Source organism: Nomascus leucogenys, chromosome 24, assembly GCF_006542625.1.
Source record: "Nomascus leucogenys isolate Asia chromosome 24, Asia_NLE_v1, whole genome shotgun sequence".
Classification (NCBI taxonomy): domain Eukaryota; kingdom Metazoa; phylum Chordata; class Mammalia; order Primates; family Hylobatidae; genus Nomascus; species Nomascus leucogenys.
In genome coordinates, this window is record NC_044404.1 from 1,484,548 (window position 1) to 1,501,020 (window position 16,473).

Genomic DNA, 16,473 nt, shown 5'->3' on the forward strand with positions numbered 1-16,473 from the left:
TGCCAGGCACAGTGGCTCACGACTGTAATTCCAACAATTTGGGAGGCCAAGGTGGGTGGATCACCTGAAGTCAGGAGTTTGAGACCAGCCTGATCAACATAGTGAAACCCCATCTCTACTAAAAGTACAAAAAATTAGCTGGACGTGGTGGTGCACGCCTGTAATCCCAACTACTCAGGAGGCCGAGGCAGGAGAATCGCTTGAACCCGGGAGGCGGAGGTTGCACTGAGCCAAGATCGCACCACTGCACTCCAGCCTGGGCGACAGAGTGAGACTCTGTCTCAAAAAAAAAAAAAAAAAAAAAAAAAAAAAGAAGATTATTTAGACCTTTAAAACTTGCTAGTAATGAGGCTATAACACCATATGCAAATATTTTAATATACAGCTATATTTTTCCTGCAATGTTCTTTATACATACTTGACAGCAGTCCAGCCCACCACAGCCATTCCTTAAGATATGCATGGCCACCTTGACCTGTGAATGAAGAAATATTTCACATCTTTGGAAGACTGTAAGACTCTTGTAAAAATTATAACTATTAGTAATGACAGATTTTTAAATATCTCAGTTACTCCTTTAAATAAAGGTTTCTGCATGACTCAGGGGATTGCTCTGACAATTTCTTAATGATTATCTTGCCAAGGTGAATGAATCCTTTACAAACATATCCATCATGAACAGTGAGAGCACCTCTTAGGACCAAGCATCAGGGACTAGGGGAACAAGCAGTAGATGCTGACAGTTTCTCCTCTGTCCACTGAACCCCATAGAGGCCATCATTTCATGTTTTTCTGACTGCTGAATTAGGTTTAGCCACAGAGATGGCACAGGGAAGAGGGAAGGGTGGTACTGTTTCCTGCCAAGGCAGCTCTCCTCATAAGGTCCAATCAGATCTAAAAGTGAAGCCAGGGTAGAATGATGGAATGTGACCATAATGCCACTTAATACTGGGAGCTACCACGAGTGTCCCTGATAGAGGAGTCAGGGTGGGGCCAAATCATCCTGATTACCCCACAGGGTCTTGTGACTTGCCAGTGATTTCTAGAGAAACAACCTGCACCAGCCAAAGTTCACTAAACTGGATTCTCTTCAAGCTGGGGAAACCCTGTCTTTCCTTCCTGCCAAAATGTCGAAGTTCAAAGTCAGACTGTCTACTATCATGGACAAAAGATCCCAGCCTTTAATAAATTCTGATTTTAACCATGGAATTTTTTTTTAATTATTATTATTATTATACTTTAAGTTTTAGGGTTCATGTGCACAATGTGCAGGTTTGTTACATATGTATCCACGTACCATGTTGGTGTGCTGCACTATTAACTCGTCATTTAGCATTAGGTATATCTCCTAAAGCTATCCCTCCCCGCTCCCCCACCCCACAACAGTCCCCGGAGTGTGATGTTCCCCTTCCTGTGTCCATGAGTTCTCATTGTTCAGTTCCCACCTATGAGTGAGAACATGCGGTGTTTGGTTTTTTGTCCTTGCAATAGTTTACTGAGAATGATGGTTTCCAGTTTCATCCACGTCCCTACAAAGGACATGAACTCATCATTTTTTATGGCTGCATAGTATTCCATGGTGTATATGTGCCACATTTTCTTAATCCAGTCTATCGTTGTTGGACATTTGGGTTGGTTCCAAGTCTTTGCTATTGTGAATAGTGCCGCAATAAACATACGTGTGCATGTGTCTTTATAGCAGCATGATTTATAATCCTTTGGGTATATACCCAGTAATGGGATGGCTGGGTCAAATGGTATTTCTAGTTCTAGATCCCTGAGGAATCGCCACACTGACTTTCACAATGGTTGAACTAGTTTACAGTCCCACCAACAGTGTAAAAGTGTTCCCATTTCTCCACATCCTCTCCAGCACCTGTTGTTTCCTGACTTTTAATGATCGCCATTCTAACTGGTGTGAGATGGTATCTCATTGTGGTTTTGATTTGCATTTCTCTGATGGCCAGCGATGATGAGCATTTTTTCATGTGTTTTTTGGCTGCTTTATAAATGTCTTCTTTTGAGAAGTGTTTTTTTTTGTTTTGTTTTGTTTTTTTTTTGACGGAGTCTCACTCTGTCACCCAGGCTGGAGTGCAGTGGTGCCATTTTGGCTCACCTCTGCCTCCCAGGTTCAAGCGATTCTCCTGCCTCAGCCTCCCGAGTAGCTGGGATTACAGGCCAGGCCACCATGCCTGGCTAATTTTTGTATTTTTAGTAGAGATGGGGTTTCACCATGTTGGCCAGGTTGGTCTCGAACTCCTGACCTCAGGTGATCCACCCGCCTCGGCCTCCCAAAGTGCTGGGATTACAGGCGTGAGCCACCACACCTGGCCTAACCATGGACTCTTATTTCCTTCCCTGCAGACATATCAACATTTAAAGAAAAGGTTGGATATTACTTTGGCATTGGTCCGTTTCCACTTTGATGATAACTGCAGGACTGAGTAGTTAACTAATTACGACATCTTCTCACTTCTTTTCTCACTATAAATAACCAAACATCAACTTTGTAAACATTTAGAACTCTTGAACAATTCAAAGTTTCAAATACACTCACTAGGAGTGAAGATGTGGTCTTGTACAAACAACCTGTGTATGTAGGTAGGCACTGAGGTCACTTCAAAGTCACATAAGGCATAACCTACCTGCTCTCATAGAGCCTTTCCTGGCAAGTCGAAGGAGGCCTTTTTTTTTCAAAATGAAACTTCCTCCAATGAAAATGCTGGAGCTCATAGCCAATCCCAGACCAATATAGAAGTCATATTTTCCACGCCCCTGGCTCATTTCGTTTGTTACTTAAGGAGTTCCTGGGAATCACATTGATCACAGAACAGAGAAACCGCTGGTACTAGAGGCAGAATGAAGCAGTCTTCAAACCTAAGCAATAAAAAATGAAATGTGGTTTTCACAGAATGCTCATGACAGCTCACGTGCAATTCAAAATTTTACTCCATTTCTCTTCTCCTAAAGAAAAAATAGCTCCTTTATTACTAATATTGATAATAAATATTTATCATTTAAATTTAGCACCAACCTGTATATTTCTTCAAATTATGGCAAAAGATAGGATCATGCTATAAAACCAAGTTTAAACTGATTTCATAAACTCTGATCCCATATTTTCAAAAAAATGTTTCTAGCCTTAATAAAACTTTCTGATAAGAAAAAAAAATTCTGCAGAAAAAATTAGGCATAACAATATACAAATCTAGTTTGGAAATACATTTATCAGGTTTTCAAATGTGTCCTTTTGAATAATCTATACAAAGAAACTCAAAATTTTCTCATCCATACATTTTCTTCTTAGCAATAGGTGCACATAAGCATATGCTAATTTATTTATTTAGCCTATTCAGGGATGTGCTGAAAGAAGGCAGATTTCACATTATTTGTTATCAGAGGATAACAATTCTTTTTTGTTGTTGTTGAGACGGAGTCTCGCTCTGTCGCCCAGGCTGGAGTGCAGTGGCGCGATCTCAGCTCACTGCAAGCTCCGCCTCCCGGGTTCACGCCATTCTCCTGCCTCAGCCTCTGGAGTAGCTGGGACTACAGGCGCCCGCCACTGCACCCAGCTAATTTTTTGTATTTTTAGTAGAGACGGGGTTTCACTGTGGTCTCGATCTCCTGACCTCATGATCAGAGGATAACAATTCTTGCAGAGAGGTGTCTGCTGGGGTGTGTGGTACGGTACCGGTGGCCTTTGGAGAACACGAGGACCATGGTATCTGGAGGGCTCAATCCTTGAGGCCAGACAGGAAGCAGAGGCTTACCAAAGACTGCAATTGTTTTTCCCAAATGGCCAACTCATAAACTCAGTTGACAGATGAACTAAAGCACAGTGTGGATAGCAGAGAAAATATAGTTTTTAGCAACAAGGTTTATGACTGGTTCTAACTGCCAGACCAGCTTTCTAGCACATCTTGGGATTTTTAGTCCCACAATTTAACTTCTGAGTTCCCAAACTAATCTGCAATTCAGTCAGGACCTAACTAGCCACGTTTTTCCATTCTTCAAGTTACGAGACCCTGGCTTTTAACCAAAGCAACAAACTCCCTGTCCACCTAGCCCCTCAATTACTTTATCCATCCATTCAAACAGTATTTACTGGATATTATATGCTAAGCGTTTATTATGCTAAGCTCTCTAGCTTCACAGGGAAGACAGAGAAGAGATAGTTAAATAAGGAGTGATAACAACATTACTGCAGTGAGACTGCAATAATGGTAAACACAACGTTATCACACTGAGTTGATATTACTCCCAAGAAGTGAAAAAGTCAAATGTTTCTGATTTGCCCGTTAAGGTGCATTATCATTCCTGTACGATTCAATGAGAAGACTATCCTCCCTCACCCCTAATTTGCCACTTGGCCATCAAGCTTGCTTTGGCCAATGGGAGGGAGGTGTAAGGAACAGAGTGCCAGTTCTGAGTCAACACCTAGAGGCCTCTTTTACTTCTGCTTGCCCCTTCGCACCCTGCCATAGCCACAGGAAGTGCATGTCCTGATCACAACAGAGTGAAGGGCACAGAAGAAAAATCGTCCCAGTGACTCACAGAACTGTGAGCATGATCTAAGTGCTCATTCCTGTATGCCACTGAGATAGCTAACTCATACACGCAAACAGGCTTACTGCAAGTATAAAGTTTCCACCCTGATTTTTGAAAAACCAAAAATTTTCTGTAGAAAACAGGGATTCAGTGATGGGTAAAAGCTGGGTGATGGGTACACAGGAACTCATTGTATTACTGTATCTGCTTTTGTGTATTTCTGAACATTTCCATATTATTTTATGGAATTTTATTTTATGTATTTTAAAATACAACCTTTAGTGCTCAAAAGGTATAAGGATGCCAAGGTAGAAACCACTAGCGAGTCCCAAAAGCCAGGTCACCCCATAACCTAAGACAAAATAATACTGAAACACTGGGTCGGGCGCAGTGGCTCACACATGTAATCCCAGCACTTTGGGAGGCTGAGGCTGAGGCTGGTGGATCACAAGGTCAGGAGATCGAGTCATCCTGGCTAACACGGTGAAACCCTGTCTCTACTAAAAATACAAAAACAAAATTAGCCGGGAGTGGTGGCAGGCGCCTGTAGTCCCAGCTACTCGGGAGGCAGAAGCGGGAGAATGGCGTGAACCTGGGAGGGGGAGCTTGCAGTGAGCCGAGATCGCGCCACTGCACTCCAGCCTGGGCGACAGAGCGAGACTCCGTCTCAAAAAAAAAAAAAAATACTGAAACACTGAAAGAAGACACTCAAGTCAAAAAGGTGCTGAGTTCTTCTAAGTGTCAGTCATAATATCATGGATAAGACTGTCTACCTGAAAGGCTTCCAGAACTGACCTCTCCCTTAACAGATTTGGAAAAGTACCCCTAGTCCCTCTGTGCCATTCATACTGCAAGATGATTCCTTGAGAAAAGTCTTAGGTGGGGAGTTTGGAGACCCCATCTTGCTTCCAGCTAGAGGTGTGATCTTGGATGAGTCACCACATTAACAGATATATACATAAAAAGAAAGAAGCTAAACAATCTAAGGTATTACCCACTTTACGTGCCAAATACTGGTCATCTCAAGCCTCAAGTTAACTTCAGCATACCTATGGAATAATTCTAGACAGGTGAGTCTCATTGACAGTAAAAATAAATTAGAGATGTAAACACATTTAGAGACAAGGTAGGAGAACTTGGGAACAAGATGTCAGGGACAATAATCATTTCTACATACTATAAGATTGCAACAAAAAACAAGTGTGCTTACACTGTTCCCACTGCATCCTGCATGGCTTGTTTATCTGTGTTTATCAGCCAGTCTCCCGCATCAGACTGTAAGCTCCTAGGCTCCTGCATGATACTCGCCCTTTTAGCCTATGCACATAGCTATCTGGTAGTCTCAAAATAGGTCTTAATACGTGTTTTCTGGGTGAATATGGATGAATGGAATAATTCTTTTTTTTTTTTTTTTGAGACAGAGTCTTGCTCTGTCACCCAGGCTAGAGTGCAGTGGCATGATCTCGGCTTACTGCAACCTCTACTGCCCGGGTTCAAGTGATTCTCCTGCCTCAGCCTCTGAGTAGCTGGGACTACAGGCACATGCCGCCATGCCCAGCTAGTTTTTGTATTTTTAGTAGAGATGGAGTTTCACTATGTTGGTGAGGCTGGTCTGGAACTCCTGACCTCGAGTGATCTGCCCATCTCAGCCTTCAAAAAGTGCTAGGATTACAGCCATGAGCCACCACCCCGGCCAAATGGAATAATTCATAATTAGCCCTTAGAAACAGCCAAACACAGTGGTACGTACACACCAGGAGGCTGAGGCAGAAGGATTGCTTGAAACCAGGAGTTCAAGTTTAGCCTGGGCAACATAGTTACACCTGGTCTCAAACAAACAAACAAAACAGCCATTAATACACAGAAAACTACCGCATCATTTAGATCAGCATCCTAAAATGTAACCGATGTCTTATAGCTTTTAAACTTGAGAACCATAATCATTTATCCAATATGCTAGTAAGTGGCAGTACTGGATGGAAGTGAAAATGCAAGGACAATGGTTATACGGACTGGGAAAATGGAGTGAGAAACCAAGCTACCCACATGCTTCAGCCCTCCTGGCAGGTATATCCTTCTCATGAGTCAGGGTCACCTCACTTAACTGAAAGCATTCCTTAAGATCATCCAACATAAAAATCATCGGCCAGGCATGGTGGCTCACGCCTGTAATCCCAGCACTTTGGGAGGCCGAGGTGGGCAGATCACCTGAGGTCAGGAGTTCAAGACCAGCCTGACCAACATGGAGAAACCCTGTCTCTACTAAAAATACAAAAAAATTAGGGCATGGTGGCACATGCCTGTAATCTTAGCTACTCGGGAGGCTGAGGCAGGAGAATTGCTTGAACCCGGGAGGCAGAGGTTGTGGTGAGCCAAGATTATGCCATTGCACTCCAGCCTGGGCAACGAGTGCAACTCGGTCTCCAAAAAAAAAAAAAACCACAAAAACAAAAAACAATAGACTCACAAATCCAAATTTAAAGTATTATTATTATTTTTTTTTTTTTTGGAGACAGGGTCTCATTCTGTCACCCAGGCTGGAGTGCAGTGGCACAATCATGGTTCACTGCAACCTCGACTTGCCAGCCTCAAGTGATCCTCCCACCTCAGCCTCTCAAGTAGCTGGAACCATAAGCGTGCAACACTACACCACCTGGCTAATTTTGGTATTTTTTGTCGATACGGAGTTTCACCATGTCCAGGCTGGTCCCGAACTCCTGAGCTCAAGTGATCTGCCTGCCTCGGCCTCCCAAAGTGGTAGATTACAGGTGTCAGCCACTGCATCCTGCCCAGATTTTACTTGCACTATGAACCTGACTTTCAAATAACTGATTTGTAACTACTTAATTTACTAATATTTACTAACACTTAATGTTAACTTTCACTAAATGCAAGTTACATACATGTGGTGTAAGGTCTAACGTTAAGACCCAATATTACATGTTGCCTCGACATCTGGTATAAACTGGGAGCTTTTAATGGCCTCAGGGCAAGTTTCCCTCCCCATGATGCCAAACAATTCTCATCACAGTGACCAGGCACAGGTACAGTTCCAGCTTATGCCTGAGGAGTAGGCCCCATTGCCCTGCCCGCCCAAGGAATTCTTAAAGCAATTATTCAAGTCTTTCTGCAGGAACCATAGCCACTCTCGTTACCACACAGCCTGCCTCCCGCAGCCCCTGGTTCTCCGTTCTATCCTGAGTGAAAGACTAAGAAACTTCCGTCCATCTCATCTGCCCAGTGTCAGTACTGTGGGATGGAAATCCTTCTCCCACTGACAAGGTGAAGAGGCGATTAAAACAACACATATAATGGAATTTTACTCATTTAATCCTAAGGCCACTGAACATTATTCCTAACCTTACTAAGGCTTCATATGAGATTTTCTCCACATTTACTTTACATGATGTTTCATGATGCTATTTAAAATCTATTTTCCCCTTTCCCTTTTATTTTAATCTACGTGTTACGGGAAATTTCAAACACAAAAAGCAGAGAGAAGGCCTTTTCTGACCAGATGGGTCCATCACGTGCATATGGCTTTCGAGAGACCCCCTGGCCAGGCACCCCTCTCCTGCCCACTTCATTCCTAACACAGGAACCTCACACCCTCAGACAGGCCCTCCCCTCCTCCTCCTGCAACCCAAAGCCTGCTCTCCACTCAAGGCCAGGGTACACCTTAAGCTGTGCTACAAAGACTTCTGCAATTAACTCCAGCCCACAGGCATTATCTCTTCTTTCCACTATTTACTTGGCCTTTTAAATTTAATTCTCAATTACTGTTCTACTTCAAGGTAAACTCTTTAAGTTCCTTAAAAACAATTACTTAGGTTTTTTGTGGTGGTTTCCCCACAAAAGGCACTCATTTACAGTAGCAAATTTGATTTACAAGCCTTTCTAGAATGAGGCATATCACCAAATAAGATGATCTGGTTGTTTTGTTTCTTCACTCATGGAACTGTACCAGTGTGTATGTGTGGAGGGCTGGGGGATGACAAGCAGCCATACCATTTGCAAGCCTTCAAATTATAAAGCAGCCTTCTGCCACCAAGAAAATAAGTGATCTCATTCTGACTTACAGTTTGAAAACAGGACATCAGAGGGAATGTCCTGAAAGGAATGAGTTGCTTCACTATTCTCAGACCTGGTCCCACTCTGCTCCCTCTCTCTGTAACTGAAGGTCAATCACAGCTGGGAGAGCCTGCAACAGAGATATTTTTTATTCTTAAGAATTAGCCATGAGGCAGGGCCAGTATTAAAGACAGATAAACAGTAAAACTTTCTAAATTTCACTTCAACTAGGTTCCCAAACCACAGATGACGAGCTCCATGTGGTTCACCTGCCCAGTTTACTTAGGGGGACTCAGGGGAGTAATCCCAACTGTGACCATTGCTCAACAAACACTGAGCAGCTATTATCTGCCAGGCACTGAAGCTGTAAGGAGGATCAAAGGGCCTATCCTCAAGGACTCCACGACTAAGAGAATTAAAAATTCCAAAAATAACCTACTGACGTTTTAAACACTTTTAAAGACTCTTATGATTTTCTGCTTATTCTCTTTGTTTGTGGGAGGGGAAGGGTTTTTGTTGTTGTTGTTTTTGACAGTATCTCGCTCTGTTTCCCAGGCTGGAGTGCAGTGGTGCGATCATAGCTCACTGCTGTCTCAAATGCCTGGGTTGCAGCGATCTCCGACCTCAGCCACTCAAATCGACAGGACCACAGGCGCATACCACCACACCTAGCTAATTTTTTTGTTCTGCTTGTTCTCTCTAAATTTTAACAAATTCTTTTTTGTTTTTTGAGTCGCGGTCTCGCGCTGTCGCCCGGGCTGGAGTGCGATGGCGCCATCTCAGCTCACTGCAACCTCCGTCTCCCCGGGTTCAAGCGATTCTCCTGCCTCAGCCTCCCACATAGCTGGGATTACAGATGTGTACTGCCACGCTCGGCTAATGTTTTGTATTTTTAGTACAGACAGGGTTTCACTATGTTGGCCAGGCTGATCTCGAACTCCTGACTTTGTGATCCGCCCACCTTGGCCTCCCAACGTGCTGGGATTACAGGAGTGAGCCACCAGTCCCAGCCAACAAATTCAGTTTTCACAATTGATTTTACTAATATTTGTAATGTGAACTTTCATTAAACATAAAGCATGTCAAAAATGGAATAAATACATCTCAAATAAAAGAAAATTATGAAATTGGTCCACCTTCTTAAAAAATGTGGAAAACACGTGATTTAAGGAACAGGCAAAAATGAACTAGTATTCTAATAAGGAAAACCTAAACTAGCACCTGCTTTGCAAAATGATTATCAGTAGGCAATACAATCACCAAAGTTAGCAAACTTTAAAAATTACAACAACTGGGCCGAGCACAGTGGCTCACACCTGTATCCCCAGCACCTTGGGAGGCCGAGGTGGGAAGATCACCTGAGGTCAGGAGTTCGAGACCAGCCTGGCCAACATGGTGAACCCTGGTCTCCACAAAACATACCTGGCCAACCTGGTGAAATCCCATCTCTACAAAAACACAAAAATTATTTTTTTGTATTTGCCGTGAGGGCGGGTGCCTGTAATCCCAGCTACTGATGAGGCTGAGGCAGGAGAATCGCTTGAACCCGGGAGGCTGAGGTTGCAGTGACCCAAGACTGCACCACTGCACTCCAGCCTGGGCAACAGGGGAAACTCCGTCTCAAAAAAAAAGAAAAAAATTGAAAAAATTACACCAACTGAAGTGCACAGACAGCCTTAAACTTTTCACAGCACTTTTGACATTTCATTTTAACAAACCCTTAATTAAAAAGATATGTGGTAAGGGCCCACAATGAGGAACCAGGTCCAGATTTTTTTTTTTTTAGATGGAGTCTCGCTCTGTCGCCCAGGCTGGAGTACAGTGGCGCTATCTTGGCTCACTGCAAGCTCCACCTCCCAGGTTCATGCCATTCTCCTGCCTCAGCCTCCTGAGTAGCTAGGACTACAGGCGCCCGCCACCACGCCCGGCTAATTTTTTTGTATTTTTAGTAGAGACGGGGTTTCACCGTGTTAGCCAGGATGGTCTTGATCTCCTGACCTCGTGATCCAACAGCCTTGGTGTCCCAAAGTGCTGGGATTACAGGCATGAGCCACCGCGCCTGGCCCAGGTCCAGAGATGTTAAGTAACACATCACACAGCTGAGGTAGCAGAAGCAGAACTATAATCCAGGCCTCCTCATCTCTGCCAATCTCAGCCTTCTGCTTAAGAATTTAGAATCACGACCCCTGTTTGTAGCAAGAAGACCAAATTGTGTAAACTAGTAACAAAGACCCTGCACCATTTGTTCCAAACCTACCTTTTAGATCTTTTTTTTTTTTTTTTTTGAGACGGAGTCTCACTGTTGCCCAGGCTGGAGTGCAGTGACGCGATCTCTGCTCACTGCAAGCTCCGCCTCCCAGGTTCATGCCATTCTCCTGCCTCAGCCTCCCGAGTAGCTGGGACTACAGGCGCCCACCACTACACCAGGCAAATTTTTTGCATTTTTTTATTTTTTGGATGCAGAGTCTCGCTCTGTCTCCCAGGCTGGAGTGCAGTGGCATGATCTCGGCTCACTGCAACCTCTGCCTCCCAGGTTCAAGTGATTCTCCTGCCTCAGCCTCCTCAGTATTTGGGATTACAGGTGCCTGCCAACACGCCCAGCTAATTTTTGTATTTTTAGTAGAGATGGGGTTTTGCCATGTTGGTCAGGCTGGTCTTGAACTCCTGACCTCGGGTGATCCTCCTGCCTCAGCCTCCCAAGTGCTAGGATTACAGGCATGAGCCACCACGCCCGGCCTAGATCTTATTTCCCATACCATATTTCACACATCCTGTGTTCTACCCTGGTCAGCACTCTGCTGCTATTCTAACCTACTCCTACCTTTTCTCCTCCACATTTGGTTGACACTAACTACCCCTCTGTTACGGTTACTTTGGTACTTAACTCGTACTGCCTTCAGTGTGGCTCCCAGTGAACATGTGGCTTGCTTATATCATTTAACCAACCAACATTTACTGAGCACGTACAATATTCTCGGAGCAGGAGTACAACAGCCCACATGGGGTTATCTCCTGCTAGAGGTAGAGCGAAATAATAAACGAAATAAAGACATTATTCTGGAAAAGTGGCAAACGTTATGGTAAAAAATAAAACATGTGAAGGGCACTGGGGAGTTGAGTTGGGGGATTCTATTTTAATGACCGTAGTCAGGAGGCCTTGCTGAGCAGGTAACACTTGAGTAGAAGCTTCAAAGAGCTTTTTGAAAAGAACAAAGGAGAGAGAAGCTAGTGCAGGGATTCTGAGGTGTGAGCAGGTGTGCAGTTTCCTAAACAAAGGCCACTGTGGCTTTGAGTGAGGGCAGGTGAGATACATTAGCGTGAAAAAGCGAGTGTCCGGCCGGGCACGGTGGCTCACGCCTATAATCCCAGCACTTTGGGAGGTCGAGGCGGGTGGATCATGAGGTCAGGAGTTCGAGACCAGCCTGACCAACATGGTGAAACCCCATCTCTACTAAAAATACAAAAATTAGCCAAGCATGGTGGCGGGCGCCTGTAATCCCAGCTACTCGGGAGGCTGAGGCAGGAGAATCGCTAGAAACTGGAGGGCGGAGGTTGCTGTGAGCCGAGATCGCACAGCTGCACTCTATAGCCTGGGCAACAAGAGTGAAACTGCATCTCAGAAAAAAAAAAAAAAGGTGAGTGTCAGATCACGTGGGGCCCTATGGGCCACACACAAATCCAAAAGGCAAGGAACAGATCTGCAACCCATTTATTTGGCCAGATCATAATTTATTTTCATCTGGAGCCATTATAGAACTATTTAAGTAGTTCTGTTCCAAGTTTATTTACATAAAAATAGATATGCAGAAATGTTTAAGTATGCTCTAATCTAGTCTGAGAGGTGTATTTAATCCTACAATACAGATAAATCTTTGTAAATTGTGTATATTTGAGATTTATGTTATGGGAAACATACAGATAGTAACACAGTTACCATAGTAGAGCAAATCAACGTATCTATCATCTCATATAGTTACTTTTTTATGACAAAAGCAGCTAAAATCTACTCGCTGAAGGAAAATCTTTAATACAATTTCATTAGCTGTAGTTCTCAAGTTGTACATCCTGAATATCTGCTACTTTGTATCCTGTGACCTAAATCTCCCATTTCCTCTCCCACCCCCACCCCACCTTTCTCTACAGAAGTCTTTTCTGTTCAATATCGCAATGTATAGCAATCAAATAAATCAGAGTTTAAATGAAGCTTATACCGTCTATGAAAAAAAGTAATATTCAAAGTCATGTTTTAAATATGAGTAAACCATATTTACCTATTAGAAACATTCTGAAAACATGTTAAATTATTTTTATTATCTCTCCCTAACAACAGCTACCACTTACTGAGCACCTCCCTAGGCACTATTCCATGCATCATTTCTACTCATTTATCTTCTACGCAATGAGATGAAGGTATCATTTTACAGCTAAGGAAACCTCCCAGAGGTAAAAAAGACTCACATGCAGAGGACCACATAGAAAGGGACTTTACTTCTACACCAGGCTGCCCACATTACATTAACACTTTAGACCTCTTAGGTCAGGCGCGGTGGCTCACGCCTGTAATCCCAGCACTTTGGGAGGCCGAGGCAGGCGGATCACCTGAGGTCAGGAGTTCGAGACCAGCCTGGCCAACATGGTGAAACCCCGTCTCTACTAAAAATACAAAAATTACCTGAGCGTGGTGGCCGGCGCCTGTAATCCCAGCTACTCGGGAGGCTAAGGCAGGAGAACAGCATGAACCCGGGAGGCGGAGGTTGCAGTGAGTAGAGATCGTGCCACTGCACTCCAGCCCAGGTGACAGAGCCAGACTACATCTCAAAAAAAAAAAAAAACTATAGAGCTCTTAGTTTTCTACGAAATCTTTACTACTTGGTTTCCACTGCTATCTAAGTTAGCTTAGGCCCGGCTCGGTGGCTCATGCCTGTAATCCCCACACTTTGGAGGCCAAGGTGGTTGGATCCCTTGAGTCCAAGATTAGGAGACCAACCGGTGTAACATGGTGAAACCCTGGTTCTAAAAAAAATACAAAAATTAGCCAGGTATGGTGCCGCACGTCTGTGGTCCCAGCTGCTGGGGAGGCTGAGGTGGGAGGACCACTTGAGCCTGGGAGGCGGAAGTTGCAGTGAGCCCAGATCGAACCCTCTAGGCTGGGGACAGAGCAAGACCTTCGCTCAGAAAAATTAAATACATAAGTTAGATTTAATTTTTTCCAACCTCTCACTTGGCTAATAATTTTTCAAAGCAGTACTGTACTTATAAATATTATAGAACCTAAATCTCCAACCCTAACTAGGCAACAATATTAGTTATGTTACAATTTTAACTTACATGTAAGTTTAATATGGTCTCTCTTATGAAAAAAAGGCTGGGAGAGGTTAGAGATGACTTATTCACTCTCATTTCCTCGTAAATACCACCCTTTATCCTCATTTAAAGTCTTAAACCCTGGCCGAGTAGCTCCAGCCTAGAAAGAAGAAAACACAGAAGTAGGCAAAAGACTAAAGTTACTAAGTACTTTTTAAAATTTGGTTACTAGCCTTCATACTCATTTTGCCAACCAATCAACATAAAACCTACTCAATCGAGCATAACTACTGCTTCGACAGGCAGCTTACTGGAATGGAAACTCTCGACTCTGCTATTTCCTCTTACTAAAAAAAGTACTAACCAGGCACATGGCTATACACAGGATTTCTAGAAACAGAACTTAACTTGCAGTCCTGTATTAAATGAGCTGACAACCTAGGAAAGAAATTAAGGAGGCACAAACACAAAAGTAAACACACAGTTTTGCGCAATTGTATAGAGAGGGAAATAGGATTCCGTGATTTTATAAAAGGAAATTAAAACGGCCAGGCTCAAAACGTCACAGCAGACTTCTAAGGCTTGTTTAACTGTCAGTTATGATCCCCGCAGCAGCTGAAGCCACCTTCTAAAACTCACAAAGACAAATGAAACTATTTTAATGAACTTAATGAATATGCGTCCCCGACATGGCCAACGAGCCAGGCTTCCGTGGGAACGGCAAGCCTATTCACGGTGGGTTTCCTCACTGAGGATTACCAGGAAAACCGCTTCCGACTCAGAACACCCGGAAAGGAAAGTTGCCCGAAGAACCCTTCTCCGACACAAGACGGGCTGGCTCGCCATCAAGTCAGCCCCTTCCCGCTTGCCTGAAAGGAAGGAGTGGCGACCTCACCCTAGTCGGCCGGCCGGCCGCGCCGCTTCCCCTCGGCGGCGCAGCCTGGGGCACCGCGGCTCACACCCCCACACAGGCCGCCCAGTCCTGCGCTTGCAGGGCCACCGCCTTCGTCGCCGTCCAGTGGGAGATGCGAGCATTCGGGGCTGAAGCCGTTCGCACCGCCTCCTCCATGGAGAAGCGCCGAGGAAAACCTGCCAAGGACAACCTCCCGCACCGCCGTCACCACCGCTGCCGGGACCGACGGCCGGCGCCGGAAAATCTACGCGCGGCTAAATGACGCAAGACGCCTCGGGCGCACGCGCAGTCCCGCACCACATACACCCCGCGCCCGGTGCTCTCTCCCGCCGGGTTCCGGTTCCTTTACGAGGCTCCAGTCGGCCGAGCGCGGAGGGCGGGGCGCGTAGCGTGCAGGGGCGGGGACGGGGGCGGGGACGGGGGCGGGGACGGGACGGGGCGGGGAGGAGCGGGGCGGGGCGGGCCGGGGGGGCGGGGCGGGGCGGGGCGGGGGCGGGGCAGGCCGGGGGCGGGGCGGGGCGGGGCGGGGCGGGGGCGGGGCGCAGGATCCAGGCCGGACCTGGCGAGGGACGAAGCTGGAAGGATAGTAAGCAGTACAGTATTCTGCTAGGTGGCGGTTCAAAATCAAACTCCGGCGTGGCCCTTGTTTAAAACGAGGATTCCGGGCCCGGCGCTGTGGCTCACGCCTGTAATCCCAGCACTTTGGGAGGCCGAGGCGGGCGGATCCCGAGGTCAGGAGATCGAGATCATCCTGGCTAACACAGTGAAACCCCGCCCCTACTGAAAATACAAAAAATTAGCCGGGCGTGGTGGCGGGTGCCTGTAGTCCCAGCTACTCGGGACCCTGAGGCAGGTGAATGGCGCAAACCCGGGAGGCGGAGCTTGCAGTGAGCGGAGATCCCGCCACTGCACTCCAGCCTGGGCGACAGAGCGAGACTCCGTCTCAAAAAAAAAAAATAAAATAAAATGAGGGTTCCTTCCGGGCGGGGTGGCTAACACCTGTAATCCCAGCACTTTGGGAGGCCGAGGCGGGCGGATCACGAGGTCAGGAGTTCGAGACCAACGTGACCAACATGGGGAAACCGCATCTCTACTAAAAATACAAAAATTAGTTGGGCGTGTTGGTGCGCGCCTGTAATCTCAGCTACTCCAGAGGCTGAGGCAGGGGAATCGCTTGAACCCGGGAGGCGGAGGTTGCAGTGAGCCGAGATCAGCCACTGCACTCCAGCCTGGGCGACAGAGCGAGACTCCGTCTCAAAAATAAATAAATTAATTAAATAAAATAAAATGAGGGTTCCCAGGGGCGGTCACAGTGTGAAGCTGCATTTAATTGGTGTCCCCGGGCGATGCCATAGGGGAACGGTGCTCCAAAAAGGGCAAGAGGCGGGGGAAAGGGTCGGTCCAAAGCTGAGGGCGGGACGGGGCGGAGCCGAAATAGCTGTGGTAGTTCGACCACCTCTGGACCCTTCCTTATTGACCGGGTCCCGGAATAGATGCGAGGTTGAGGTTTGGTGAAAGCCTGCCTCGAGACACTGAGAACAGATTGATTGAATGATTAATTGATTGATTGATTTCGAGACAGAGTCTCGCTCTGTCGCCAGACTGGAGTGCAGTGGCACGATCTCGGCTCACTGCAA

General features: G+C 45.7%; 1 protein-coding gene across 4 annotated transcripts in view; it reads right to left on the reverse strand.

Annotated features, from left to right (window-relative positions):
- Window positions 1–15,099, reverse strand: part of NIPA2 (NIPA magnesium transporter 2) — a 27,496-nt gene extending 12,397 nt beyond the window's left edge. Inside the window, exons 1-5 of one of the 4 annotated variants that reach the window (XM_030805340.1) lie at window positions 14,819–15,099; window positions 13,948–14,083; window positions 8,628–8,749; window positions 2,646–2,877; window positions 419–475 (exon numbers count right to left, since the gene is read on the reverse strand). In XM_030805340.1, the coding sequence (XP_030661200.1) occupies window positions 419–475; window positions 2,646–2,784 (196 nt within the window). In that variant the 5' untranslated portion in view covers window positions 2,785–2,877; window positions 8,628–8,749; window positions 13,948–14,083; window positions 14,819–15,099. The remainder of the gene's footprint in view (window positions 1–418; window positions 476–2,645; window positions 2,878–8,627; window positions 8,750–13,947; window positions 14,084–14,818) is intronic. The other 3 variants (XM_030805341.1, XM_030805342.1, XM_030805338.1) reach the window with 3 other exon arrangements.
- Window positions 15,100–16,473: the final 1,374 nt, after the last annotated feature.